General features: G+C 32.6%; 2 protein-coding genes and 1 long non-coding RNA gene across 3 annotated transcripts in view; all 3 read right to left on the bottom strand.

Annotated features, from left to right (window-relative positions):
- LOC124420955 overlaps positions 1–16,962 on the bottom strand; it is a 54,656-nt gene extending 37,694 nt beyond the window's left edge. Inside the window, exon 1 of the long non-coding RNA XR_006941456.1 lies at positions 16,531–16,962. This is a non-coding gene — a long non-coding RNA (uncharacterized LOC124420955). The remainder of the gene's footprint in view (positions 1–16,530) is intronic.
- LOC111686595 (putative mediator of RNA polymerase II transcription subunit 26) lies at positions 11,592–16,482 on the bottom strand. Its single transcript, XM_023448964.2, has 2 exons — positions 15,868–16,482; positions 11,592–14,668 (listed from the first exon to the last, which is right to left on the bottom strand). Exon 2 carries the CDS (start codon positions 14,632–14,634, stop codon positions 11,893–11,895), a length of 2,742 nt encoding a protein of 913 aa, XP_023304732.2. The 5' UTR covers positions 14,635–14,668; positions 15,868–16,482; the 3' UTR covers positions 11,592–11,892.
- A 998-nt stretch (positions 16,963–17,960) lies between the features above and the next one.
- LOC111686596 lies at positions 17,961–25,474 on the bottom strand. The gene is made up of 5 exons (XM_023448965.2): positions 25,169–25,474; positions 19,218–19,418; positions 19,017–19,154; positions 18,627–18,944; positions 17,961–18,571 (listed from the first exon to the last, which is right to left on the bottom strand). Exons 1-5 carry the CDS (start codon positions 25,367–25,369, stop codon positions 18,065–18,067), a joined length of 1,365 nt encoding a protein of 454 aa, XP_023304733.2. The 5' UTR covers positions 25,370–25,474; the 3' UTR covers positions 17,961–18,064.
- Between the last annotated feature and the right edge of the window lie 2,227 nt (positions 25,475–27,701).

Here is a 27,701-nt window from a genome sequence, read left to right as displayed (position 1 = left end):
TTAACTATAGTATATAGTCTTGACTATAGTATACACTATAGTCTTGGCTATAGTATACACTATAGTCTTGACTATAGTATACACTATAGTCTTGACTATAGTATACACTATAGTCTTGACTATAGTATACACTATAGTCTTGACTATAGTATACACTATAGTCTTGACTATAGTATACACTATAGTCTTGACTATAGTATACACTATACTCTAGACTACAGTATACACTATAGTCTAGACTACAGTATACACTATAGTCTAGACTACAGTATACACTATAGTCTTGACTATAGTATACACTATAGTCTTGACTATAGTATACACTATAGTCTTGACTATAGTATACATTATAGTCTTGACTATAGTATACACTATATACTATATATGACTATAGTATACACTATAGTCTTGACTATAGTATACACTACAGTCTTGACTATAGTATACACTATAGTCTTTACTATAGTATACACTATTGTCTTTACTATAGTATAAACCATAGTCTTGACTATAGTATAGACTATAGTCTTGACTATAGCATGGACTATAGTCTTGACTATAGCATAGACTATAGTATAGACTATAGTCTTGATATAAATATATAAATATATTATTTTATAAATTGTACTTCCGGGTATTTAATAACAACAACAACAAATTCACATTTGTTATGGTTGTTGATGACAACTATGCAACATAAATAAGATTATTTGGAATTTTGCAATTTTTATTATATATTATTTTCGTCGTTTTCTTCTTCTGTTTTTGAAAATATACATTGTATATGTCACATTAAAAAGAACAATGTTTTCTACACACGTGCCACATGTGTTTAGTAGGATTTTGCAACAAATGCTAAGGAAAAAGAAAAATGCGGAAACAACTGTGATGGATATATAATACGAATGATGTGTTATACAGCAATACAACCAAGGTTATTCCAGATACAAATACTAAAGCAAATGCCGTGGAATAAACACAAGGGGTTATAAACATAAGTAATACAAGCTAAAAGTTTTGCACTGCATACATTAAGGGAGTTGAAATGAATTTAACATATAGTTTGGGGAAAATCTAGAGCTAACAACAATTTGTATATCAATATAAATATTTAAGAGATTTTATTTTTATTAGATTTAAAAGAAAATCATTTGCATAAAAAAACTAAAAGCTTTTTTTCATACTTTATACATTTTCGTCAAAGTGTGGTTTTGTTAAAGCTTTAACTTCCTTTATCTTTTATAAAGCATACTTTAGGGATTTATTAAAATGTTTATTTTATTAAAATGTAATAATATTTGAGATATAATATTATTACAAGTTCGTTTACCTTTAGAAATTTCTCACGAAATTAAACTTTAAAAAGTTAAATATGTTATTGACAAGTTTTAATACTAATGCTTATTTTGTAAAAATAATATAACATTTCTTTGTCCATTTATCAAAATAAAGTTTTTAATATTTTGATAAGGGTCTGTTTAAATGCTTAAAACAATAACGAATACGATTTAATGCTTGTTAAAGCATATTTTAAGGTTAAAATCCAATTTAACATATGTTGCATACTTTAGGGAATGTCGAAAAAGCTAACTTATGCAAATATATCAATATCAAGTGAAGGTTATTAAACTCTTCATGTGTTTTTTATATAGGAATTAAAAAAATTTTAAGAAATAGATTTTTACAAAAAAACTTTACAGATCTGAATTAATATCCTTCAAATCGGAAAGCCTTTCTTCATTTTGAAATAATCTAAAGCAGGACATACAAGACTACATACTACACTATAGAATATACTTTCGATTAGATTATATATTAAACTATAAACTATACATTACTTTAAAAATGAAAAAAACTTTAAATTGCAAGGTCGGTGTGTCATGTACGAGAACCCAATGTACTGCTACGTTACTTTAAATGTCTGGAATTCGGACATATATCTAGTAGCTGCAACAGCATTGTTGACAGGTCAAAATTGCTAGCAGCAGTAAGAAGACACATAGCTTATTTATAAGAAAAATATTATAGTATTATCCATTGTGCAGCGGTCCAAGACCTTCTTAGTCAGTCCATTATAGAGATGAACCTGGAAATAGCGAAAGTATGTGAGCAGTATAAAAATGTATACAGCAGCGTATGGGAGGAGGTTAAGACAGGGAAATTCTGGTCTGGCTTGTGGAAGATGCTGCGAAATATAACTCTTACATCATCTATGATTTTAACGTTCACACAAAATGAAACCAAACTATTGATGGAACTCTGAAACTTGGGCGACGATGTCATAAAGCTAGACGAATATCCCAAAGAAGAGGTTATAGACAAAACTTAAATATCTAACTGCAAGCATAACAGAGATCTCCGATTGGCTATCAAAAGAAGCAAACAACTTTGCAAAGAAATCGATTCAAACCCCTGGTTAAATACACAATGAATAGTAATGTCATGTTGAAGGAACAAAGGAATAATCAGGTGAAAAACCAACAGCTCCTTAAATTTGTCAAAAATTGGCGATAAAAAAGCTTCAGGCTGGGTACTGCTAATAAGCTATGAAGGTATTTGATAATATATTTAGCAATTGCCTCCGTTTAGGAAAATTCCCTACTCCGTGGAAAAAGCAAATGTTAGTTCTAATACTAAAGCCCAACAAAAGACCCGGAGAGCAATCATCCTATAGACCGATTTGTCTGTTCTATACTACAGATAAAGCCCTACAAAAGATCATTTACAATAGACTACTCCCAACATTGGAAAGAGCAAGAAGACTCTCGGAAAGTCAATTCGGTTTCCGAAATTGATGCTATTAATGGGTTCGACGATTGATGCAATAAACACAGTGATAAGTATGGCGAAAACTGCAATATATGGAAAGGATATGCACAAAAAGTACTGTGCCGTCAACACCCTAGACATAAAAAATACATTCAAAAATGCAGGATAGAATCAGATTATACAGTACAATAAAAATCTAGAAGTTCCGAATTACATAATTAGGATAATTGGTGACTATTTTACAGACATGATACTGATGTTGGTGTACAACACTACAAAACCTCGTCAAGAGTTCCACATGCATCGGTTTTAGACCCCCTCCTGTGGAATATAATGTATAATGCAGTGCTAGATTTGAACATTCCCGAAGAGGCTAGTATCATCGGATTAGCTGAGGATATCGCTATAGGCACGGTTCCTCGATGTAGAAATGTACTCATATGCGTACACCAGTTGAATCATAAAATTGCGGCTCAGGAAAGCAGGTCTGAAACTTGCGGTCCATAAAACCGCGGCTGTTCTTATTATCAACAGAAGAAAACAGAAACAATTACCATCAAAATAAGTCCATCTGAAAGTTGGTAATGGCGTTAAAATACCTGGTAGTCATGTGTAATGAAAGGCTCAATTTCAAAACACATTTTGGAATATTCATGCGAAAGAGCAACAATGATAAATAATGTATTATGCAGGATTATGCCGAACGTAGGAGAGCCAAGGCATTGCCGAAAGATACTAATAATTAGAGTAACGAAAACAATAAGAAGCACATCTTGAAAGACATTAGTCTTTGTTTCATCAAAGCTGTCTTAGAGTATGTAGTGGTTACAAGAGAAAATCTCTCGAGGCAATAAGCACAACTGCTAGAATCATTCTAATTGATGAAACTGTATGTGGTGAAACTGGAGCGACGATATTGATGCGCAATGAAACAATACTAAAATGGCATAGGAGATGCGAAATTGCTCAAAAAGGAAGATGGATATTCATACTGATACCTGTAATCAAGAAATGGATAGAGCGTAAACATTACCAAGTGACATGCCTTTGGGAGCTATATATGTTTTCTATATAAATTTGAACACAATGACCAACTTGTGAAGAACTACGGGATACAGAACATGGTAGTTTCTAAATGCCGTATATTCGATATCATGTCCTAAACCAAACTCCACGCGAAGTGTAGATTGGTTTGGAAAATGATATGTCTTAAACCCAGGAAATATAGTAGATATTATGATTACTTCAAGGAAAGGTGGGATGTAATATCTAGCTATATAAGTGAGATAAACCTGCTGTTATAACTAAGTGAGTACCTGGCGTTGCCCGGGTTGCCCTATCTCACGGTGGTACTTTTTCAACCACTGGGTGAGTAAATAGTAAACTCACCACTGACCCTTTGTGTATCTTACACGCAGGTTGCAATTTTTGTACACGGATTAAGCCGGTCCATGTTCAAGCACTTTGGTCGGGTACCTGAGCTATCTAATCTCTGAACATTGCTGCCCGTTGCCGATGTGATGACCACTGTTGATTCGGCAACGTTACCGGTGGACCGAAGTACAAATCCATTAAATAAGCCGAAGGCATTGTTCTTATTCACAGGGACACACTGTGGTAATTCAGATATGAATAGAGTTTACTCTAAACAAATCTGGACAAGGTAGGAAAATTCAAGGGTATCATTAGTATATGCTATCTTTCATCCATCATCAGACAACCCAGCACACTTCCCATTTATCCGACACATTCATAAGAGAAAAACATACGACACCCGCCGTACCCCACATTCATTCCGTACCATATACATATAATACCAACTCATTTCCAACGCTTAGTCCCACAGTCACTCCTCTGTGTGGTATTTGATGTTTCGGTAACAGCACCGAACTTATCCCGAAATATTGACATTACCTTACATCAGTCTTTTGAATGCAACTTACTATTCTTGTGAAATTGGTTTTAAACCACATTCACTACGTGGATCCTGAAGGAACCTCAACCAACTGATTAGCCAGGACATAGTCCTGCGGGCAACTGGCCACCTGTAGTACCAGATTATGTGGTTCTCTTCTTAGACCTCTTGTCAATTTCTGCAAGGACTAAGCAGTAAAGCAGTAAACTGTAAACACCAATTTGCAATCGACTTTATGTCGAAAAAAGTCGAAAAGTCGAATTCGACTATTTTGTTCCAAAAAAGTCGATTACCAGACTACCGTCTATGAAAAATTTCGAAAAAAGTCGTTAAGTTGAAGAAAGTTGAAAAAACTCTAAAATAGTCGGAAAAACTCGAAAAAAGTAAAAAATTGTCGAAAAAAGTCGAAAGATGTCGAAAATAGTCAAAAAGTGGAAAAATGTCGGAAAAAGTCTAAAAGTCGACTATTTATAAAATACTAAAAGTCGACATTTAACTAAATGAAAAAAGTCGTAATGTCAAAAAGTCGACTTTTAACTAAATGCAAAAAGTCGAAAAGTCATTTTTTCGTTTAACTATATAACCCTATAATTTACTCCCTCTATCATAATCAAATGACAAAGTGTTATAATTATTTATGGCAATTTTTGAGGGTTTCTTAAATTAACGGCAAAAAAGCTCTTAATTAGATTTTCTACTCGTATTTCAAGTGTTTATTAAAATTAATAATCAATTTAAATCAATATTGATATTTTTTGTATTTGTGCTTTGTTCATAAATCATTTTCAGTTGATATTTTAAAATAAATATTCTTGACATTTTTTTTTTTGGTTGATGATGTTATTTACATGTGTCATTGGAGTTGACAAAAAGAAATATTTTAAATTTAATTTGAATAATGAAGTTAAAAAATGTGCATATACGTACGGAAAGAGTAATTAACAGTTACGTATGGTTACGTAAGGTGAATTAATCAATTATATAAATTCTCATTCGCAAAGCAAAAATAAACTCATCGCAATGGTAGAAATGAAATATTTACTTTTCAAGTTTATAAAAGTTATTAATTAAATGTATATTGAACGATATAGTTGATTAGTTATGATGGATATTTTATTGGAATGTTACTTTAATTTTCATTATTGATTACTTTAAAAAAATTATTAAAAAAAAATAGTCAATGATATAAATTATCCAAACACAACGGAGCAATGTTAAAGAACTTTTATTGAAAAAGAAAATCTCTTCAAAAGCTTTGTATACATTTTACTAATGATTTCCAAAAAGTTTTTCTCTATTCCCCAAATGTTAAATTGAACTCTTAGACTTTTCTTATTTAAATTAAAAGTAGACTGACTAGATATTATGGAAACAATTTTTGTTTTGGCACAATAAAGTAATTTTATTACGCAGAAATAAATTTCTTACACTGTTGGTCATAAACATAGGGTATAAGCCAGGTAGCTAAAATATATTTTTAGGAAATGTTACAAAACCTAAACAAATGAAATGAAAACAGACTAAAGCTGCTTGAAAAACTAATAGCTTTTTCAATGATCTCCCCGGGTGATCGAAGTTTACGTTAATGGTGACTATGATATCGTCGGCGTAGTCATAAGCCGAAGTTCTTTACATAAACACATGCAATGACGGCCTATTTTTACAGCGTTACTTTTATAACAACCGAGTGAGCACTTTGTCGAATCACTACCGACACTTTCTTCTTCTTACACGCATGTACATGGTTTCACCGTTTTATGTACATATACTAGAGCTACCTTATCTGCGACCATAACTGCTCCGTAGCGAACTGTACTAGAACAAAAATGGAACTGAAGTAAAACTGAACCCAAAATGATAAAGAACTAAAGTAGAACTAAACTAAAACTGAACTAGAACTGATCTCGAATTGAATTAGAACCGAAGTAGAAACGATCAAGAACTAAAGTAGAACTAAACTAAAACTGAACTAGAACTGAACTGGAACTGAACTAGAACTGAACTAGAACTGAACTAGAACTGAACTAGAACTGAACTAGAACTGAACTAGAACTGAACTAGAACTGAACTAGAACTGAACTAGAACTGAACTAGAACTGAACTAGAACTGAACTAGAACTGAACTAGAACTGAACTAGAACTGAACTAGAACTGAACTAGAACTAAACTAGAACTAAACTAGAACTGAACTAGAACTGAATTTTGATAGAAACCTATATGCCCAGACAATATACATCAAAGGAGTTTTCCATAACGTCCTCCCTTCAACATATCATAATAAAAAAGAAACCTCTCACCTATATAAATTTCATGCAGTGTATTAGAATCCTTAAAAAACATGTATCCATAGATTTTTCTATATCTAGCTACGTAATTTAAATTTCTTTCTACGCCTTTGTTTATTTACCATTTTCATCTGTAATTTACACATTAAATTCGTTGTCCCAGCCTTTCCATCTATTGTGTTCGATATCACTGTATGAATGTTTATGATTTCATTCCAATCAAGAAAGTAAACCAGAGAAAAATTACGCACTTTTTTTTGACACTTTAATAGTAAAGTGTGATGGTGAGATGTGGTGGTACTTAACATACTTATTTATTTTTATACGTTTCAATTATTTTTCTTGCGTACTGTCAAGAAAAATATTTTACTATGAAATTTATAGCGATTTTTTTGGTTTCTTTGTATCCATTCCTCCCATAAATATTTGCCGCAAATTATCTTTTGTATTTGATGGCGTACTCTCTGAATTGTATAGACCGTTTTTTAGCCAGATGTGTGTTTTTATGGAAAGGAAGCAACAATAATGATGATTATGAAGAAGTAAGAAAAAAAAACAAATCAACGACCTATAAATTACTATTTGTTTATATAAATGAATTACGAAAATATTATGTTTTTTTCTGTATTATTGGTATTTTTTGCTGTTTTTTTATAAACCAATGACCTCAATTTTTAAATTTACAAATTGAATTAAAAAAAATATTGATATTTTTAATATGTTTAGCTTAAAATTGAGAGTTTTTTGCACTGTGTTTGAAATGAACTCTTATACTTATAATGTTATACGATATAAAGGTTTTAAAACATTTTGAGGGCATTGTATTGTGGAAAATTTTCAAAATCATGAATCAATCTACAAGCACTTTAACACTTAAGTGTTGAATCTTTCAAATCTAGAGTTTGAATTCATTTAATTTTGCGAAATATTAAGATATATAAACAAGTTCAGTATTTGGAAGATTATCTGATTATAAGTGGGCATCAAATTATTATCAGATCATCTCCTTTTTGGGGAATCTCGTATTCCCCGCAGTCCAAAATTATATTTGGGAGATGACCTGATTATAATTGGGCATCAAATTATAATGTTTAAAGTCCAGTGAAGAGAGAGCATTGATCAGCTCGCGAATTATATTTCGACGTCATACTGCAATAGCGAGCAAAATATTACTATAAAGGTGGTCACAGCAATCTCTTCACTCTTAAACTACATTTGAGAATTACGACACTGAATGCTCAAATGATAATATCAACTCTATCATACCTAATACCAACATGGATAAAGAGTTGAGTAACAATATATACTACGCTACTGGCCACTGTTAAACTGTTGACAGGAGCACAGAGAAGGAAGTTAAAGAAGATGCCTCAGAAGATTCAGATGACCCAAGGAGAACAAGTTCAAGAAGAAAATATACTGACAAAAAACAAACCATATCTTTCTCGAAGGACTCTTTAGGCAGAAAGGAAGCTATTGTGAAGACGAGTACGTTAAAGAGAAGGCAGCGGAACGATCACTGTATGATATTCACAGAATTATAGAAGATTTTATCATCAAAAAGAAGGGAAATATACGAAGAAACAAAGCTAAATTTGGACAGGCCAAAAATAGTAACATGTGATCTGAAAGTCCTCCGTCTCATAAAATTATTGTAGACAAGAGAAGACAATGAAACGATCACAGAATGGTAAAAGATTTTATCAACAAAAAGGAATAATTAGGAATGAATAAGGTTTAATTTGGACTGGCCAAAAAGATTGACCTGTACTCTTAAAGTCCACTGGCTTCATAAAATGATTGTAGACATGAGAAGAGAGCAAAATGATCACAGTATGATAATCACAGAATGGTAAAAGATTTCATTAACAAAAAGATAGTGGTTTACGCAATCGCTTCTAAGGGAAAACAAGAAAGGAAAAAAGCTAAATTTGGATTGACCAGCAAGGGGAACTTGTGCTCTCAAAAACCAATGTCTTCATAAAAGAATGGGATGGTGAAATTGAGCGCATATTAGAAATTTTAGGAAATTCCGATGAAAAGGCGAAATTCTACTTGTATGGCGCCAAGTTGAAAGGAAAAAACTTCAACTGCTCACAAAATCCACTAACTTCAGCAGTGAATTGGCAAAACGAACGCATATTAGCCAAAATGTGAAATAGGAGAAGTGGAAGGTCTTTCATATTAAAAAGATTGCTAAAGGAACTCATCTTGTGTTAGGTAATGATTAGAACTCCAAGGGAACCAAAGTACTAGCAAAGGTGTCTACAACATCTTGTAGACCATCGCTATAACCACCCAGATATTACAGGGCTTAAACCAGCAGAGGCCTTGTGAAAGGACACTCTTTGTGGCGCTATACTTATACACTCTTCCAAGAGATCCTGCAGTTCAGCACGCCCACCAACTAGAAGAAATGGATTGTGAATTATTTAAGTGGCCGTCAGTCGTTCGTAGAGTTTAGAGACAAGTGTCCTAAACTAAACTAAAGTTATAGTTAATGGTTATCTAGGAGAAGTACACAATTTCTTCGCTGGACGTAACCTGAAAGTAACACCAGCGAAGTCTTCAACAACACTCTTCAACACATGGACGAAGGAGATAAACTTGAATTTAGCCGTCGTAGTCGATAGAACACAAATACCAATTGTGAACCACCCAAAAATCTTGGGGATCACCTTTGAAAGTCTGTTTACCTCTTCAGCTCATGCCACTGCAATAACACACAGATTGCGAAGTAGAAGCAAGGTTCTCAAAACGTTAGCCGGCAGAACTTGGGGAATGAACAAAGAAGCCGTGTTAGCTTCCTATAAAGCAATCGGCCGGTCAGTGGTCAATTATGCTGCTCTAGTATGGTCTTCTTCACTGAGTGCAAATAACCTCGGAGGACCACCTACATAAAGAAATTTATGTTCTCCCAGTCGAGGAATATAATGTCATGCTAACTAAACAATTCCTCCTCAGATGAATGTTCACTGGCTCTTTGAGGCAGTTATTAGATCTATTATGCTATATGGGGTTGTTGTCTGGTGGCAGGCGCTTGAAAAGGCTTCACTCAGACAACAACTGGAAAAAGTAATCAGATCAACTGTGCTTTTTATTACAGGAGCTCTCAGAACAATGCTCTAGTGAACAACGCCTTCGAAGCGTTGTTCACTATGCTCAACTGGCTCTCGGTCGATCTCCTTGCAAGGAAATTGGCTATGTGAACTGCGGCCAGATTGAGTATAACTGGCAAGTGGAAATAATGCTCCATAGGACATGCTACTGTCATAGATCTTATAGCGAATAATCTGTACATTGTTGATTATTGTATTCCGGTACCGTCTCTAGTGAGAAAGTTATATCTCTTCGGAGTCTGAAGAATCTCTCCTTCCGCCAAATAATTGCTTCCGAGTGTATACAGACGGATCCAAAACGACGAAAGGAGTTGGTGGTGGCATTTTCATTGAGGAATTTGGAACGAAAATCTCGAGACATTCGAACATCACCCTAATTTAGGTAAAGGTACATGGGATTTCGTATGGCAATGGTATTGCTGACACCTTGGAAAGAGCTGGCACTATGCTTAGCAGAATGGATATAGATCAGTTCTGCGGTATACCACTACTTGCAATTAAGAGGCAAATCAGTGAAAACTGCCTCCGCATCGCTCGCGACAAATGGTCGCGTGAACACACGTGCTCATTATATAGAGTACTGTGGCCACAAATGGATCCTCAAAGGTCTTCTTCTTGGTCTCCAAAGACCGCAGTTAAGTAGGCTAATATCGATAATCACTGGCCACTGTAAATTTGGGAACCATGCTAGACGCATTGGTCCCCAGTTGAACGATTTCTGTAGGAGTTGTCAAAACGAGGATGAAGAGACTATTACTCATCTTCTCTGCGATTGTCCTGCTTTGGCGGAGGCTTGTTTTCGGACGTTCAATTAGAACGTCTTCTAGAGTTCATTAATTTGTTAAAATGGGTGTGAATCCTATTACTCACATTATTCATCCACGGCAGCTGCCCTGGCTTTCTCATTTCTCATCATCTCCTCCTCTTTGCAACTGTCTCTGTTTTTCCACTCTTCCCTATCTCTCCATCTCTTTTCTTTTTCTTACAGGTATTTTTACAAAGGAATCAACATGGACCCAAGTAAAGCCGAAATTTGCTACCTGTGGAAACCTAACCTAACGAAACCCTACTGAAGTGGCCCATTTTTTTTTGCATAGACCTATATTAAGTCAACATTTCTTCTCCTTTACAGGATCTGTCTGCAAATCACAAGAGTTTACGTTCTCTCTCTCTTACATACATATATGTAACTGACATTTGTTAAACTGCCCTTAGACTGTGCGCCTGGAAGCTGGGTCAAAAAGATTAGCCATACTTTATACTTTATCCTGTAAACGAAGTCAAGGACTAAAGAGACACGGATAGCAAGAGTTATCGTATTATCGATTAGGATAGGACATTTTTCAATATTGAAAATGTTCGATGCGAATTGTACGATGTCAGCTGTCCCCTTAGATATCTGGGATCTGATCAGGGAAAACAGGAGAATTCATTGCAAACTGGATATAAATTAAAAATAACACTTCAAAATTTCTTTGTAAAATAAATAACTATTTTTATTCATAGATATTTATATAAAAATAATTTTATTTTATTTGATTTATTGCCAAAACAAAAAAAAACTGAAAAATAAAAAAATAATGTTAATTAATTTAATAAAACTGCTTAATTATAAACGAGTACCTTAACTAAGTACATATACAATAACTATATACATTATTTGCACAGATGTTTGTTATTATTGTGATCAAATCTTATAAATTAATTATATTAAATAACAATAAAATTTCATTTTCAATAAAAGAAAAATGAAAAAGAAACGCTAATTAAAAGACAACAAATGAATTTCATTTACAGATTAAAACTACGCCTGCGTAACTATAAAAACATCACCATTGCTATTGACCACTTCATGCATGGTTACCGTTTGTGTGCCTTGACCGGAATCACCATCGTTTTGTTCATTCGAGAGATTAAGTTCATGCGAGGAATTGCCAGAAGTATTGCCATTATTAACTCCCCCGTGGCCGGTTATTTGTACATGTTCCTGTAAATCTTCTACATCAAAGAAGAGATTATTGCATTCGCCACATTTAAATTTGGGTGCATTTAACGTTTGTGGATGTTTACGTTCAGCGTGAGCCTTTAGAGTGACAGCACTTGAAAAGTGTTTGCGACAATTGTCTATGGCACAGGCAAACGAACGCTGTTGATGTATATGCCGATGACGATAGAGTATGGCCTTGGACTTGAAAGTTTTGCCACAAATATGACAGGTGGGTATCTTGGCTGCCGATTGATGGGTTTTCATATGCATACGCAACATACCCGGACCCTTAAAAGTCTTGTGACAAATTTCACATTGTGGTTGTTTCTTACAATTTGCTCGTATCCAATTGGAATGCGAATGCATGTGATTGTGTAGCCCTTTGAATTGTTTAAATTCCTGTTGGCATAGATTACACTTGTAGCGTCCTGTTCCTAAAACGGAAGTCTGTTGATTAATAAATTCGGCTATAATTTTGGAATCCATTTCGGTGTCATCATCAAGGGCGGCAGCTGCGGCTATAGAATTGGCGGTTGCTTGCAACAGACGCGAAGATGCTAAGGATTTATTAGTGTGTGTGTTAGCTGCTCGACGGGCTCTCTTTGAGGGTGTGTTGACCGTTGTTGTCGTGTTGTTGTTGCTCATAGAGTTGCCAATAGTTTTCTGTGTTGTTTGCCCTGTCATCATGTCATCATTTTCATTAATAATACCACCACCACAGGCTGCATGGAGAACAGCATTAACTTCGGCTTCCTCTAAGGCATCGGCATCATCTTCATCTCCTACACAGTGTTCCACTATAGTGTATTGAGCCAAAGAGTTTTCATGCTCACCCATATCTTGTTGTTGTTGGCACAATTCTTCATCTTCCTCTACAGAGGCCAATAATTGTTGATGCTGTTCAAGCTGTTCATCGGTTATGAAATCTGAACCATTTGAGGTTTCTAAAAGAACAGCACCAGTATTATCATCATCCAGCATCTCTTCTTCCATGTGAATTTCCTCAATTATATCATCATGATCACGATCATCATCTGGATCATCATCATCAACGACCTCATGCACAACTGTTACATCCTGTAATATCAATTGTTGATGCTGTGAGTGATGATGGTGATGTTGCTGATGATGATGTTGCTGCTGCTGTTGTGATGTGGTCACTGTTATATCATCCAGATATTCTAGATCTTCATTTTGTTGCAACAACTGATGATGATGCTGGCCATGATGCACTTGCATTTGGTCTTCCTCTACCACTATGGTTTCACAGATTTGTTCCCTTTGTCCATCACCCATCCCCTGATCATCCACTTCGTCATCATCAATAAGATGTTGTTCAGTCTGTTCCATTAGCGTTTCTTCATCCACCATGGTAATGTGTTCATCATCAAGTATGGTGGTGGTATTTGAATTGCCTCCCGGTCCCACAACAGAACGATGGGGAACAATATGCACCAATTGCAAGATTTGCTGACCATTTGGTTGCTGTATCAATTGCAATGTTTGACCACTTGTGGTCTGTATCAACTGGGGAGCAAATTGTGTTTGATGTTGTGGTGCTGCCGGTTGTGGATTAATTAATTGTGCCAATTGTTGTTGGCCATTGCTATTAGTGGTGAGGATTTGAGTGGTGGTTATAATTTGTCCATTTGGTAAGACTAATTGTTGTGGCAGGGAGGTGTTAGTGTTGGTATGTGATACCAGTGTGTTTGTGTTATTAGAGTTTGTTGTGGGAATGGGTAATAAGGGGGGAGAGCTCATTAGTGATTGTGTGGTTTGAAGGCGGGGATTTTGTACGGTAATAGAGTCGGAGAGTATCTGTTGTTGCAAAATATGAGGATTTTGTTGTGGTTGAATAGTTTGCATGTGTGGTTGCTGCTGCATTACAATAGTTTGTTGTTGCTGGTTTTGTTGTTGCTGATGCTGCTGCTGATGTTTCTTAAGCACACTCTGTTGTTTTTGTTTATTTAAGGCCAAATTTTTCTTTTTATTTTGCAAAACTATTTGCTGCTGCTGCTGTTGTTGTTGTTGCAATAACATTTGTTGTTTTTCTTCCTGTTCCTGTTGCTGCTGTTTTAATTGTTTTTGTATTAGCTTCTGTTGCTTTTGTTCCTGTTGCTGTTGTATTAACAACTGTTGCTGCTGTTGTAAAGCTATTAGTTTAGCTTGACTCTGTTGCAGTTTTAAACCTTGAGCTTCATCTAACACCACTCTAGTGGTGCTTTGATGCATTTTCATTTCGGTTTGTTGTGAGTTCGGTGACTGTGCCGCTGCTGGCGTATCATCGATAACCACTCTTACCGTTAAGGATTTGATATATTCTCGCAATTCTTTATCACTACGTTCGACTTGCATTTTAAAGGCATGACAACGTGAGACGGCGTGTACACATTGTACACATATCTTATCGGGCCAACCCTCAGTGGGTCTAACACATACACTGGCACATTCCATTAGCATATCGGCAACTTTTTCACTAAACAGCGGTCGCATGTCTTTGCGTTCACATATGCAGACACGACAGATTTTATCCAATTCTAGAACTTTTTTGCGTTCCATGTTGTTGTTGAGATTTGATCACTGTTGTGAAGGGCTGTAAATAATTGTGTTACAAAGATAGAGGTATTTGAAAAGAGATGTTTGGTTATTTCTTTTTTTTTTTTTGTGGAGCCATGGAAATGCTTTGGTTATTGTTTTTATATAAACCAAGATAAATCTATAATATATTCAATAAAGAAACTTCCTGTTTAGAATAATTTCATTTTTCTTAAATTATCAAACATATTCATCATAAATTCCAAAGAAATTATAAAAAATAAGTCTAATTCAAAGAAATATTATTTATTCAGGAAAATCTCATTAAATACACTTTCCCTTTATTTTCCGACATGCGCATGTTTCCCGTAAATTGAATTGTAATTTTTCATTATAACTATAAAATATATTGGGATAGGACTAGTACATGCTAAATGCGTGTTTCTTCATACATATATTCTAGCAAATAATAATTTTCTTTTTCTAAGAACTCATTCATAAAAATGTTACTTTCTGCATCCCTTAGATATATGAATTTTAAATTGTTAATATTTGAAAAGAAAAGCATTATTTGAAACAAAATCGCACGCAATTTTCTATTGTTTTCAATAGAAGATTAATCTCCATATTCATAAATGCTTAATAAAGTTACTGATAGTTTATTGTAGGAATTTTGTGTGAAAAATTAGCGTAATAACATTAAAACTAGCGATTAATATCTTGATGAATACGAGATACATTTTTATACAATGCTTAATTTAACGGCAATTTATTTCCAAAAATGAAACACCCTGTTAAGGAAAAAAACATATTCTGGGTTACCTTGTTCTAGCACAAAACTCAAAAGAAACAAATACACAAAAAAGAGATGGAATGAGAATTACATCAAAAAAAATAAAAGAGACATACACACGCCATAGCAACAATTTACCTATAGTTTTATCTCATGTAGAATTTCAATGCAAAATAAAAGTAGAAAAAACAGATGAAAGATAAAGCACAGCATTTTCAACAGTAGAAAATAAAAGAAGAAAATTCAACAAACTAACACAAATACTAAATACAAACGAAATAAAAATTCCGGATTTGGTAATGATTGATACAAAAAAAAGAAACACACACGAAAATAAAAGACAAAAGTAAAAAAAACGAAACACAAACTCATAGTGAAAATTTTAAATGTAGAAATATTTAAAACAACAACAAAACCTAAGCATTTTCTGGCTCACAGCAAAATTTAACAAATAAGAAACTTACCTCCGAGGCAATAAATTATATAAAAATAACGCGTTTTCTAAGAAACAAATGTTCTTTGATGATATTTTAAGAATGTTTTCTTTTATAAGCACAATTATTTGTCGTTTTTCATTTAAAGAAATTTCACATTTTTTTCAGTTTTTCAAACAAAGTTTTGTTTGTGATTTAAATTTGTTTTTATTTTTTCAAAACAATAACAAACTCATAAACCGTTAGAAGAGTTTGCAAAAAACACACTTTTTTTATAATTTACATGAACGAAATAACTAGATTTTCCTTAAAGTTTAAGGAATTTTTGTTGGGGAAAAATGAAATTGAAGCTAGTGAATCAAAATGTTTTTTGTAGAAATTTTTACACACGCACGACCTTTTGTCTTCTTCTGACGTCGGTAAAACACAATGGCTGCCAACAAAATGAAAACGAAGTTGTTTCGTTTTAAGAAACAAAAATAAAAAGGAAAAATGAAATATACTTTGGCAGCACAATATACGGTCATCTCTTTTCTTCTTATTTGGATAAGGTAAAAAGAAAAGAGTAAAACAATGTCGAGGTAAACAAACAGCTGGTTGTTGTTAAAGTTGCCAGATAAATTTTTCAAACAGCAAAAAAAAAAGAGTTTGCAAAAAAGCAAAATAAATTTGTTTAGATTATTATGAACTTACCTTTATTCCAAGTTAAATTAAAATTTAAGTACTCAAACTAAAAGCTTAATTTGTTAACGTCGCTTATTAAAAGTTTTTTGTTTTTAATTTTACTGATTTTTTTTTTTTAATTATTTTTTAACACGCACTCACACACACATACACTTTAGAACTTAAAATTTTCTTTTTGTTTTTTTTTTTGCTCCAGCCCTGTTACGAAAATTGAATTTTATTCCTTTGTAATGGGTTTCAAACTTCACAGATTTCTTTTGAAATTCTTGTCGTATTTTTGAGATTTCTTTAAATTCCTTAACACTTTTCAATTTAATTTAGGTTTTTGTTTATTTGTTTTATTATTATTTATTAAACAATTTTCGTTTACGAACTGTATGTTTATCAAGAACCGTGTAACAAAACTGAGCTCGTGTTTTCTTATGTTAACTCTTTCTCCTTTTTTCCTATAAATTCTAGTAAGAGAATTTTTTTTGAAGTTAAAACAAAAATTGTTGTACGTGCGAAAGAGAGAGAGAATGAATTAAAAAATTCTTATTAGAAATTTACAATTACATAGAAAATATTGCCAGATTGAAGGAAACTAGGAAGTGCTATAGATGTTACAATTGGTGCGAGCAACCACAATTTTGTAAGGAAAATATAAATAGCATTAGGGTTCTATAAATCGACTTTCGAATAATCAAACAATCGACTTTTTGTCGAAAAAAGTCGAAGTCGACTATTTTGTTCCAAAAAAGTCGAAAAGTCGACTTTTTAAATAAAAGTCGGAAAACGTCGAAAAATTCGGATAAAGTCGAAAATAGTCGGAAAAAGTTGAAAATAATCGAAAAAAGTCGAAAAGTCGAAAAAACTCAAAAAAAATGCAACAAATAGAAAAAATATAAATAAAATTTTTTATTAATAATAATAAATAATAATAATATAATGTTAAATGGCAACATTATAAATTTACGCTTCGGGCAACTTTATAAATTTTTTAACTCTGGTCGGAAAAAGTCGAAAGTCGAAAAAAGTCAAAAGTCGAAAAGTTTACTATTTATAAAATATTAAAAGTCAAAAAATCGACTTTTAATTAAATGAAAAAAGTCGAAAAGTCGAAAAAATCGAAAAAGCGACTTTTAACTAAATGCAATAAGTCGAAAGTCAAAAAGTAGACTTTTCATAAAATGCAAAAAGTTGAAATGTCGACTTTTCATAAAATGCAAAAAGTCGAAAAGTCGACTTTTCATAAAATGCAAAATGTCGAAAAATCGACTTTTCGTTTCAACTATAGAACCCTAATTAGCATGGATAATCTAAAAGGCTGCTCCTAACGGAATTAAATTTGATGTCAACATAGTCAAAGAGTGCATATACGTTTTTTTTTTAATTTTAACACGTGCTATCCAATTTAAAAGTGAACTAACTAAATAAAAATTCACATTTTCTTAATAAAAAGCAACATTTTATTAAAAACTTTAAAATAAAATAATATTAGTATAAAATTTCAATATTTCTGTAAGTGTATAATACTCATTAATTGATTTCCTTCTTCCCCCGCTTAAATACCAGTAAATTTATAGTTTTGCCTTTCATTTTTCTTACTATAATTACGCACAACTCCATAAATTGCCGCCAAAATGACACCCGCAACCACAAGAACAGCCACTATAAACCAAGGATAAAAACCTGGATATGGACGATTTCCAGTATGATTTTCTTCTTCTTCCCAATTATTATCCAATTCATTTAATGTCATGCTCTCATTAACATCCAAACCAAAACTATCCTCTTCGGCGCTTAGGCGTTCAAATTTTTTACCACCCAACGAATGTATTTTCGCCACAACAATATCATCTTCTTCGGGAATTTCATATACAGGTTCGGTACTTTCGATGCGGACAAATGTTACCGAACCATTTTTCATTTCATTGCGAAAACGTTTAATGCCATAACCAAAGTATTCATAAATATCGGCATTAAATTGTTCGCGATGTTCTGCCCATTGGCCAATAACATCAACTTTGATTTTAGTTTTTGGTTCCATTTTACGGCCATAATAGGCTTTCTGAAAATTTGAATCAGAATATATAATAAAAAAATTGTATATTTCTTTAAATTACCTCATTAACATCCATGCCTCCTATGCCCTTATCATCTAATTCTAAAATAGCATTTTTATGTTCAAACAATAAGGGTAATTTGATCATATCATCTCGGTAAACCGTCGACAAATTTAGATCAATCTTCTCGACGTAAGCATACTTTAAATTACCAAAAATTTCTTTCTTCTCACTACTGGGATTTTTCAATTCCTTTTTACCCAATAGGGTTTTATAGCTAAGAGTCGAATTTACCGTTGGCAAATAGGTTATATTGCGTAGTTCATACATTAACGGTTTAATTTCTACCAAAACATTTATATTGGAATCCAAGCCATACTGAAAGTTAAGAAATCAATTAACTTTTAATAAGACCACAAAATCGGACAAAAAATAAACATGTCTACTTACGAAATTATCTTCGAATATCATCACGACACAGGTGAATAAATTATCGGATATATTATAAACTAAATCGGTATGACGGAAATAACATAATTCCGTTTTTTCACGTTGAACATCGGTGGCCTTGGCAATATAGTTATGACGCTAGAACAAATACAGAATTTGTATAAACAGTTACATTTTTTCACAGCCTTTCAAAAAACTCACCTCCTTTGGATTCAATTCGGGAGCATAACGTTTTTGCATTTGTTCATATGGTACCCAGGCCAGTAAGGGATTAGTTTTACTCTGACATATTTCATGATATTCACTGCGTCCTATCAAATCTCCATTGTGTAATTTGAAATAATAGTAAATATCTTTATGGGAACTGCCGTGATCTTTGCACATAGTGTTAATGAAGCTTTCCTAAAAATGAGGAGAATGAAATTTAAAATTTATCCTTTTTTATTAAAGTAATAATTAGGTGGGATCTGACATCTTGTTCAAAGATAATGAAGTTTACATCTGGCATGGTTAAAGGAGCTTTACTCCCTATAAAGCTGCAGTACCGGATGGCATTTTCCAGGCACTTTTGTAGATAGAGGCGGGAGTGGTTTCCGTACATCTGTCACAGATATTCACTGCATGCTTAAAACTGGCATATACCCCAGTTAAATGGCAAAATGCCAGGGTAATATTTATACCCAAACCAGGAAAACCTAGTTATGTGACACCTAAGTCTTATCGATCGATAAGTCTTATGTCCTTCCTACTTAAAACCTTGGAACGGATAATCGATAGCATGATTAAAAGCAGTATACCATCCAAAGACCTTAAATATAAGCAGCATGCTTATGTAAAGAGACGATCGGTGGAAATCGCTTTAAACGAAGTCATCTACTACATAGGTTAATATTTCGATAGCAAACTGTATACACTGGCGGGAATGCATTGACATCGCAGGCGCTTTTAATAACGATGCACACTGATACCCTTATCCAATCCCTAGAGCAGTTTTATGTTGACCGGGTGCTCCGTAACTGGCTCAACTACATGCTAAGGAACAGATGCCGTTTGGGTTTAAGTGGTGCCATGTGTGCTACTTCAATCAAGGCTCTGGAAACGTTGCTAGATATTCCACCCATTGAAACATATATAAGATATGAGGCGGCGCTTACAGCCGAACGGTTCTTAACTTTAGGCGAACTGGCCAAAAACGGTTATAGGACACGTCATCAATGTATACTGGACACATTGGAAGGTTATATACATTCATCGGATGTGCCTGATCGCATATCAGACACAGAATATGTCGGAAACTTTAAAACGCTAATCTCAGATAGAATGTCTTGGTCAAGCGGAACATTGGAGCAAATACCAGTAGGAATCCGTTGCTACACGGATGGCTCTAAATTAGGGGACAAAGTGAAGACCCAGAAACATAAATATACCACCGTTTACCTAATCATAAGACAAGCTTCCAGGCAGAAGTACAAGCAATAACGGAATGTGTAAATTGGGTTAATTTATACTAACCCATTATTAATGGCGCCTACAGGACTTAATATATTTACCGACAGCCAGAAGGCAATTAGGGCGATATCAGATGATAGAATTAAATCTAAGACCGTATTGGATTGTAAGAAAGCTTTAAATGAATACTCTCCCAAAGGTAAGGTTTACATCATATGGGTAGCAGACCACTCGGGAGTAGTCAGCAACGAAAGGACGAATGTAATAGCTTTAAAGGAAAGGGAGCTCGATGTAGTTAACATGACAAACGCAAAACCATTCGACGCAACAAAAGCTGATTTAAAAATATGGATGAGAGTATCGCATAAGGCCTCTTGGAATAATGAAACGGTGGTTAGAACCACAAAGATTCTATGGGGTGACCCTGATGAGAGCAAGACGAGAAATCTCCTCAAAATGAGCAAGTCTGAGGTTAGTATGATGGTTAGGGTTCTATAGTTGAAACGAAAAGTCGACTTTTTGCATTTTATGAAAAGTCGACTTTTCGACTTTTTGCATTTAGTTAAAAGTCGATTTTTCGACTTTTCGACTTTTTTCATTTAATTAAAAGTCGATTTTTCGAATTTTCGACTTTTGATATTTTATAAATAGTCGACTTTTTCCGACTTATCGACTTTTTCCGACTTTTTCCGAAGCCAGAAGCGTAAATTTATAATGTTGCCATTTAACATTATATTATTATTATTTATTATTATTTATTATTATTATTATTATTATTGATAAAAAAAATTTATTTATATTTTTTTCTATTTGTTGCAATTTTTGGAGTTTTTTCGACTTCTTTCTATTTTCGACTTCTTCCGATTTTTTCGACTTTTTCCGACTTTTTTCGACTTTTTCCGACTTTGTCCGACTTTTCGTCTTTTTTCGACTCTTTCGACTTTTCGGCTTTTTTCGATTTTCCGACTTTTCGACTTTTATTTACAAAATCGACTTTTCGACTTTATTCATAGACGATAGTCGAGTTATCGACTTTTTTGGAACAAAATAGTCGACTTCGACATTTTTCGACAAAAAGTCGATTGTTCGATTATTCGAAAGTCGATTTATACAACCCTAATGATGGTACGTATTCTGAGTGGACACACAGGATTACGTGCACATCTATACAAAATTGGACGAGCGGATTCAGTCGAATGTAGAGCATGTGAAGAGGACCGGCACTTTTTTTGCCACTGTCAGGCATTCGTCGAAGTTAGATCCAAGTATCTTGAAAATGTTGTTATTCCGGAAATAACATTCTTAACCAACACTGATAGAAAGATTCTTAGGAATTACGAATTAGGAAACTGAGTTTCTAAACATAGAAAAATAATACATTCAGTGAATAATATTTTTTCATGAACTGGAGCGCACAACATGCTCGATAGTGGTCTAAGTGTATTTCTTCGGATTTGATATAGTATACATCCTCCTATCAACCTAACCTTGCAAGGGGAGTCGACCAAAACAGCTGTCTGAGGCATACAGGAGAAAGTCAAAGAAAATAATCCAGAATTACAAAAATCCGAATTAAATAACTGAAAAAATGTTTAAACAATTAATACACATGTACATACTATGTAAATTTCTAACAAAAACATTGTCAAATATATAAACATTTAATACAGCATGTAAAATAAAATTTTGTCATCTCCATAAATTTAACTTCAAAGTCAACCTGTCGCCAAATCATGTGCAACAGTTGTCATCATTATTCATAGGGGAGGTCTCAACTCTATTAAATGTACAAATTTATAAGAGAAACCAAACCGAACACAATAATATATAAAAATAATTTTTTTTAACTCTGAAATTTTAAATTTAATATTTTTCTTTACACCACCCTAATATACATAATATCGCAACCGTATAAATCATTTTGTTCTGGTTAATATCACTACTATTATGTTAAAATAACCTCCAGAGAATTAAATAAAAAATATTACAAATATGGTATTAAATTCGTGTATTAAATAATACCAGTAGACAGATGAGAATTCAAATAATAATGATTCAATTAACTAAAGAACATTTTAAACAATACTTGTAATACATAATACTGAATGCATGTTTAACCACATAACTATTTTGTTTAATTTTAGATTTTTAATAGCATTAATTTCATCAAATAACCCTGACATTGGTCATGCAAATAAGGAAAGTGGTTGCAATAGAAATTGTTTAGCATATTTCCATTGATTCTTCGAAAAAGAAATTAAACTTATAAAAACAGTACAGGATCTAAAAACAGGAAATCTATTGCCAAGGGAGAAAATTATATCAATTATGAAAATTATATTATCAATCTGGAGGTTGTAAGTTAGATTCCCGCTAGAGACTCTTAGTCGAAACCTAAATATATATTCAATTTGCATCTCAGTTGTTTAACAAAGTTTCTTTCTGGAAATTAGTCGGTATCTCATGAACTATAGTTTTTCCATTTCATGGGTGAAATATAGCCAAATATCTAGACCTAAAAGTTAATTACTTTAGGTATATAGCATTTCAAATGCATCTATCTATCTATCTATCTATCTATCTATCTATCTATCTATCTATCTATCTATCTATCTATCTATCTATCTATCTATCTATCTATCTATCTATCTAACTATCTATATAACAATAGTTTTGAAGTGATTTCAATCGACACTGTAGGTCCTCTTCGTATTTCAAACGAGTACCGATACGATACATACTTACAATGCAATGTGAATTAACAAAATTTGTTGTTGCACACCCAATGTCAACTAAAGATGCACTCACTACAGCAAAAACACTAGTTGAACAATTTATTCTAAAGTATGGACAGTTTAAAGTACTTAAATCTGATAAAGGAACAGAATTGGTAAATGAGTTAATGAGCAATGTATGCTCATTACTTCAAATTAAACAAATATTTTCAACACCATACCACCATGAAACGTTAGGTTCAGTTGAAAGAAACCATAGAGTTCTTAATGAATTTTTGCTGACAACAGCAAATGATTATGAATGGGACAAATGGATTCCATATTTTACGTTCGCTTATAATACAGCTCCTCATATAGATACAGGTTATTCACCTTTTGAATTAGTATATGGTAAATTGCCATGCTTGCCATCTGATACTTTTAATATAAACAAAAATAAAATTTACAATTATGATGATTATGTACAAGAGCTACGAGTTAGATTACAATTCGCATTAGATAAAGCCAAAAATATAATTAACAAAACCAAAGAAAAAAGAACATTAAATAATAAATATGAAAATAAGTTAAATTTAGAAGTAGGTGATCTAGTATTATTAAAAGTAGAAAATAGGAAGAAGAACCAAAGTCCGTATAAGGGTCCATATAGAATTATAAGTAGAAATGGAGTAAATACTTCAATAGACTATAATGGAAAAACCAAACTATTTCACAATAATCAATTAAAACCATTTAATTCTATTTTATAAGTTTATCAGAAATTTTTACTAACTAATTTTAATATTAAGATTTATATATATAAAGAGGAATATATGTAATTGTAAAACTATTTTTTTATAAGAAATATTATAAAATTGATTGTTACCATGCATGTACTTAGAAAAATCAATCCCCTAATTTTTCTCTTAAGGGCGAGGGTGTAGTGTGCTCTTGCATTACACACCACTGTACAAAAACATCAACACACACACGTACATACACATACACCGCACACTCCAAACATAAACAAAATCGATCAAGCTGCACTTGAATGAAATGTGACGAATGCTTAAAGGGATCATATTGGTGTTTGAGTGACATTATTAAAGTCACTCAATTCCCCAATTGGAAGACAACCTGATTGGTCAACTCTTCAAGTTGCAACTGTCGAAATTAGAATAAGTGCATGTATGGAATAGGATTAAGCAAGATAGAATGTAAATTAGAATAAGTTAGAATAGTAAAGAAGATATGTAAATTTTATATAAAAAGAGCCCCTTGGCCACAAATAAAACAGATTAAGACTAAGACTCAAATCGGCAACTACATTGCCTTGAATTTTATTCAGAAAATCTCCTTTTGCCCTTATTAAGGTAAGATCGGCAAAAGCAATAGCGTAGCCAACGGCAAACACTGCCGGTTACAAAACAAACTCTTAATTAATTTACTTTTGTTATTTTGACAAACCAACCCACTTGATCCTGCCAATCTAAAACCACCACAAGGTGTATTTCTTCGGATTTGATGTAGTATACATCCTCCTATCAACCTAACCTAACCTTTATGTCAAAAAATATTAAGTGTAATAGCCACCATGAAATTTAATACTTATGTGATTTAGAACCAAATCTATTTGATTTTAACTAGGTTTACCATACCAAACAAAAATACTTCGTAAGTAGATTTCGGCAAAATCTACTCAAAATCTAATTGGTTTTAGTGCTATCTATCTATCTATCTATCTATCTATCTATCTATCTATCTATCTATCTATCTATCTATCAATCTATCTATCTATCTATCTATCTATCTATCTATCTATCTATCTAAAAATAATTGGATTATCGAATGATCGAATGTTTTGTGAATGTGTTTTTTCCACTAGTCTCTAGTTTTTATAACATTTCTTTAAAATCTTCTATTAAGTAACACCCTAATGTATTTGTAAAATTAACTGATAATTATTAACTTATAAATATAGTATTATACCTTTTCATTAACGGTCAGTGTGGTGGCCACAATATCACAATTTATATTATCATCAATGGGTTTTATACGTTTTTCAATTTCCGATAAAAGCATAGGTTCCGTACGTATGCAAAATTTTGTATTTTCTTCAAATGTTTGGACACACCACGATATTGAACAACACAATATTATGGAAATAGTAAATAAAGAATATTTCAACATTTTGTTTTATTTATTTTATTAAATCTTATCCGTTTAAATTATTTTAGATAAATAGTATTTCGCGTAAATCCGTTAAATTTTGTAAGTAATGTGCGTTAAGTTCAAATGATAGTCAGCAACTGAATTGATTTATTTTTATAATAAAATTGATTTAATTAATAGCCAATGTACTTACTTACATATATGTATATGTATTAGGTGTTGGTTGGAATTAGATTATAACAAATCAAAAGCAAACAATAAACAAAATCTAACTAAATTTAATTTATTTTGCAAAAAATAAATAATTTAAAACAACAAAAAGCTTTCTGATATCGTGGAATGTTTTCCATTTATTGTTATATTTTATTTTATTTTTTTGGCAATATTTTATTGAAACATGTTTGTGACTTTAGCAACAAAAAAAATATATATTTCAAAAATAAAGTATTCAAATATTCTTGAAATTGCATTTTATATAAAGTCGTTAACATAGAAATATTAGGGTAATACTTTGTTTCGTCTAGTATAAAATAATATTCAAAAGATTCCAGTTTTTTAGAAAATTAAACTTAGCAAATTTTAGCAGACTTCTAGAGCATCTGTTTTATTTGCGATCTCGATTTTTTCTTCCACAATGGGGCCACCCTAATGTGTTTGTGAATATTTATTTTCGCTATGGAAATTACAGCTTTCTTACAAACATACATTGTGAGAATACATAATTCATACAAATTTTATTAAGTACATATTACGAACAAATAGTGAAACAAAATTTTTCTAGTTTTTTTTTTTGTTTTTTGGGGAGGGGGAGGGTTCTTAATGAAATAAATTGTAAGAACTTTTATGCCAGCTACCTTATTATTGTTTATAATTATTTAAATATTAATCCAAATGTATTTGCATTAATGCAGATAAGATAAATTAATAACACAGTGTAACAAAACTACAAAAAGAAAATTTAAATATTAATCCAAATGTATTTGCATTATGCAGATAAGATAAATTAATAACACAGTGTAATAAAACTACAAAAAGAAAATTCTAAACTTGGCCTAGTGCAGTTTGTAGGTTGACTAGTATATATACTACTTAGACTATAAACTAGACTATTGACTAAACTATAAACTAGATTATAAACTAGAATATAGACTTACCTATAGACTAACCTATAGGATAAACTATTGACTAAACTATAGGCTAAACTATAGATTAGAATATAGACTATAGACAAGATTATATACTAGACTATAGATAAGACAATAGGCTAGATTATAGAGTACACTATAAACTAGAGTATAGACAATACTATAGACCAGACTATATACAAGACTAAACAAAAGACTATATACAAGACTATAGACTAGACTATAGACTAGACTATAGACTAGACTATAGACTAGACTATAGACTAGACTATAGACTAGACTATAGACTAGACTATAGACTAGACTATAGACTAGATTATAGACTTGACTATAGACTAGACTATAGACTAGATTATAGACTAGACTATAGACTAGACTGTAGACTAGACTATAGACAAGACTATACACAAGACTATAAACAAGACTATAGACTAGACTATAGACTAGACTATAGACTAGACTATAGACTAGACTATAGACTAGACAATAGACTAGACTATAGACTAGACTATATTATAGACTATATTATAGACTATATTATAGACTAGACTATAGACTAGACTGTAGATCGATCGAAATCTCAATAGAATCTTAATGGATATTTCGGCCCTGTTCTAGTTATGTGTTAATTCTCTTCTAGTTCCATTGTAATCCAGATCTTTTTCTGTTCTAGTACAATTCTAATTCGGTTTTAATACAGTTATATTTCAGTTCTTGTTCTATATTAGTTTATATCAAGTTTACTAATTCTTCGGTTCTAGTTCAGTTTTTCGGAAGTACTTTTTCAGTTCTAGTACCGTTCTAGTTTTGATTAAGTTCAGTTATAGTTTTGTTACACATATGTTCTAGTTCAGTTGTAGTTCTGTTCTAGATATGTTCTAGTTTAGTTGTAGTTCTGTTCTAGTCGTGTACTAGTTCTGCTCTAATTTTTGTCTAGTTCGGTTCTATTTTAGTTCTCTTAAAGTTCTGTTCTTGTTCAACTGTAGTTTGGTTCTTGTTTTGCTCTAGTTTTGTTCTAGTTCTGTTTTAGTTCAATCAAGTACTGATCTGGAAGCCAGGAAACTGGCACTTAGCACTTTTCTTATAGAAGAGACATCCTTTCTTCCAGTTAATATTGACTATTGCGAACTCAAACCTTTCCTCCACAGATATTTCGACTACATTGAGCATATCCGAAAACTCCGCATCAGAGAACAAGTAGCTCC

Source organism: Lucilia cuprina, chromosome 6, assembly GCF_022045245.1.
Source record: "Lucilia cuprina isolate Lc7/37 chromosome 6, ASM2204524v1, whole genome shotgun sequence".
NCBI lineage: Eukaryota > Metazoa > Arthropoda > Insecta > Diptera > Calliphoridae > Lucilia > Lucilia cuprina.
Note: the sequence above shows the minus strand (reverse complement) of the source record. Positions and strands in the feature narration are given on the sequence as shown.

Bases quoted from the DNA above. Each gene is read 5' to 3' on its own strand.
- LOC111686595 (XM_023448964.2), bottom strand. From the start codon at position 14,634: ATGGAACGCAAAAAAGTTCTAGAATTGGATAAAATCTGTCGTGTCTGC.
- LOC111686596 (XM_023448965.2), bottom strand. From the start codon at position 25,369: ATGTTGAAATATTCTTTATTTACTATTTCCATAATATTGTGTTGTTCA. The intron at 19,155-19,217 runs GTGAGTTTTTTG...TATTTGTTCTAG, and splicing joins CCGAATTGAATCCAAAGGAG to CGTCATAACTATATTGCCAA. The intron at 18,572-18,626 runs GTAATTTAAAGA...TCAAATTTTCAG, and splicing joins GAGGCATGGATGTTAATGAG to AAAGCCTATTATGGCCGTAA.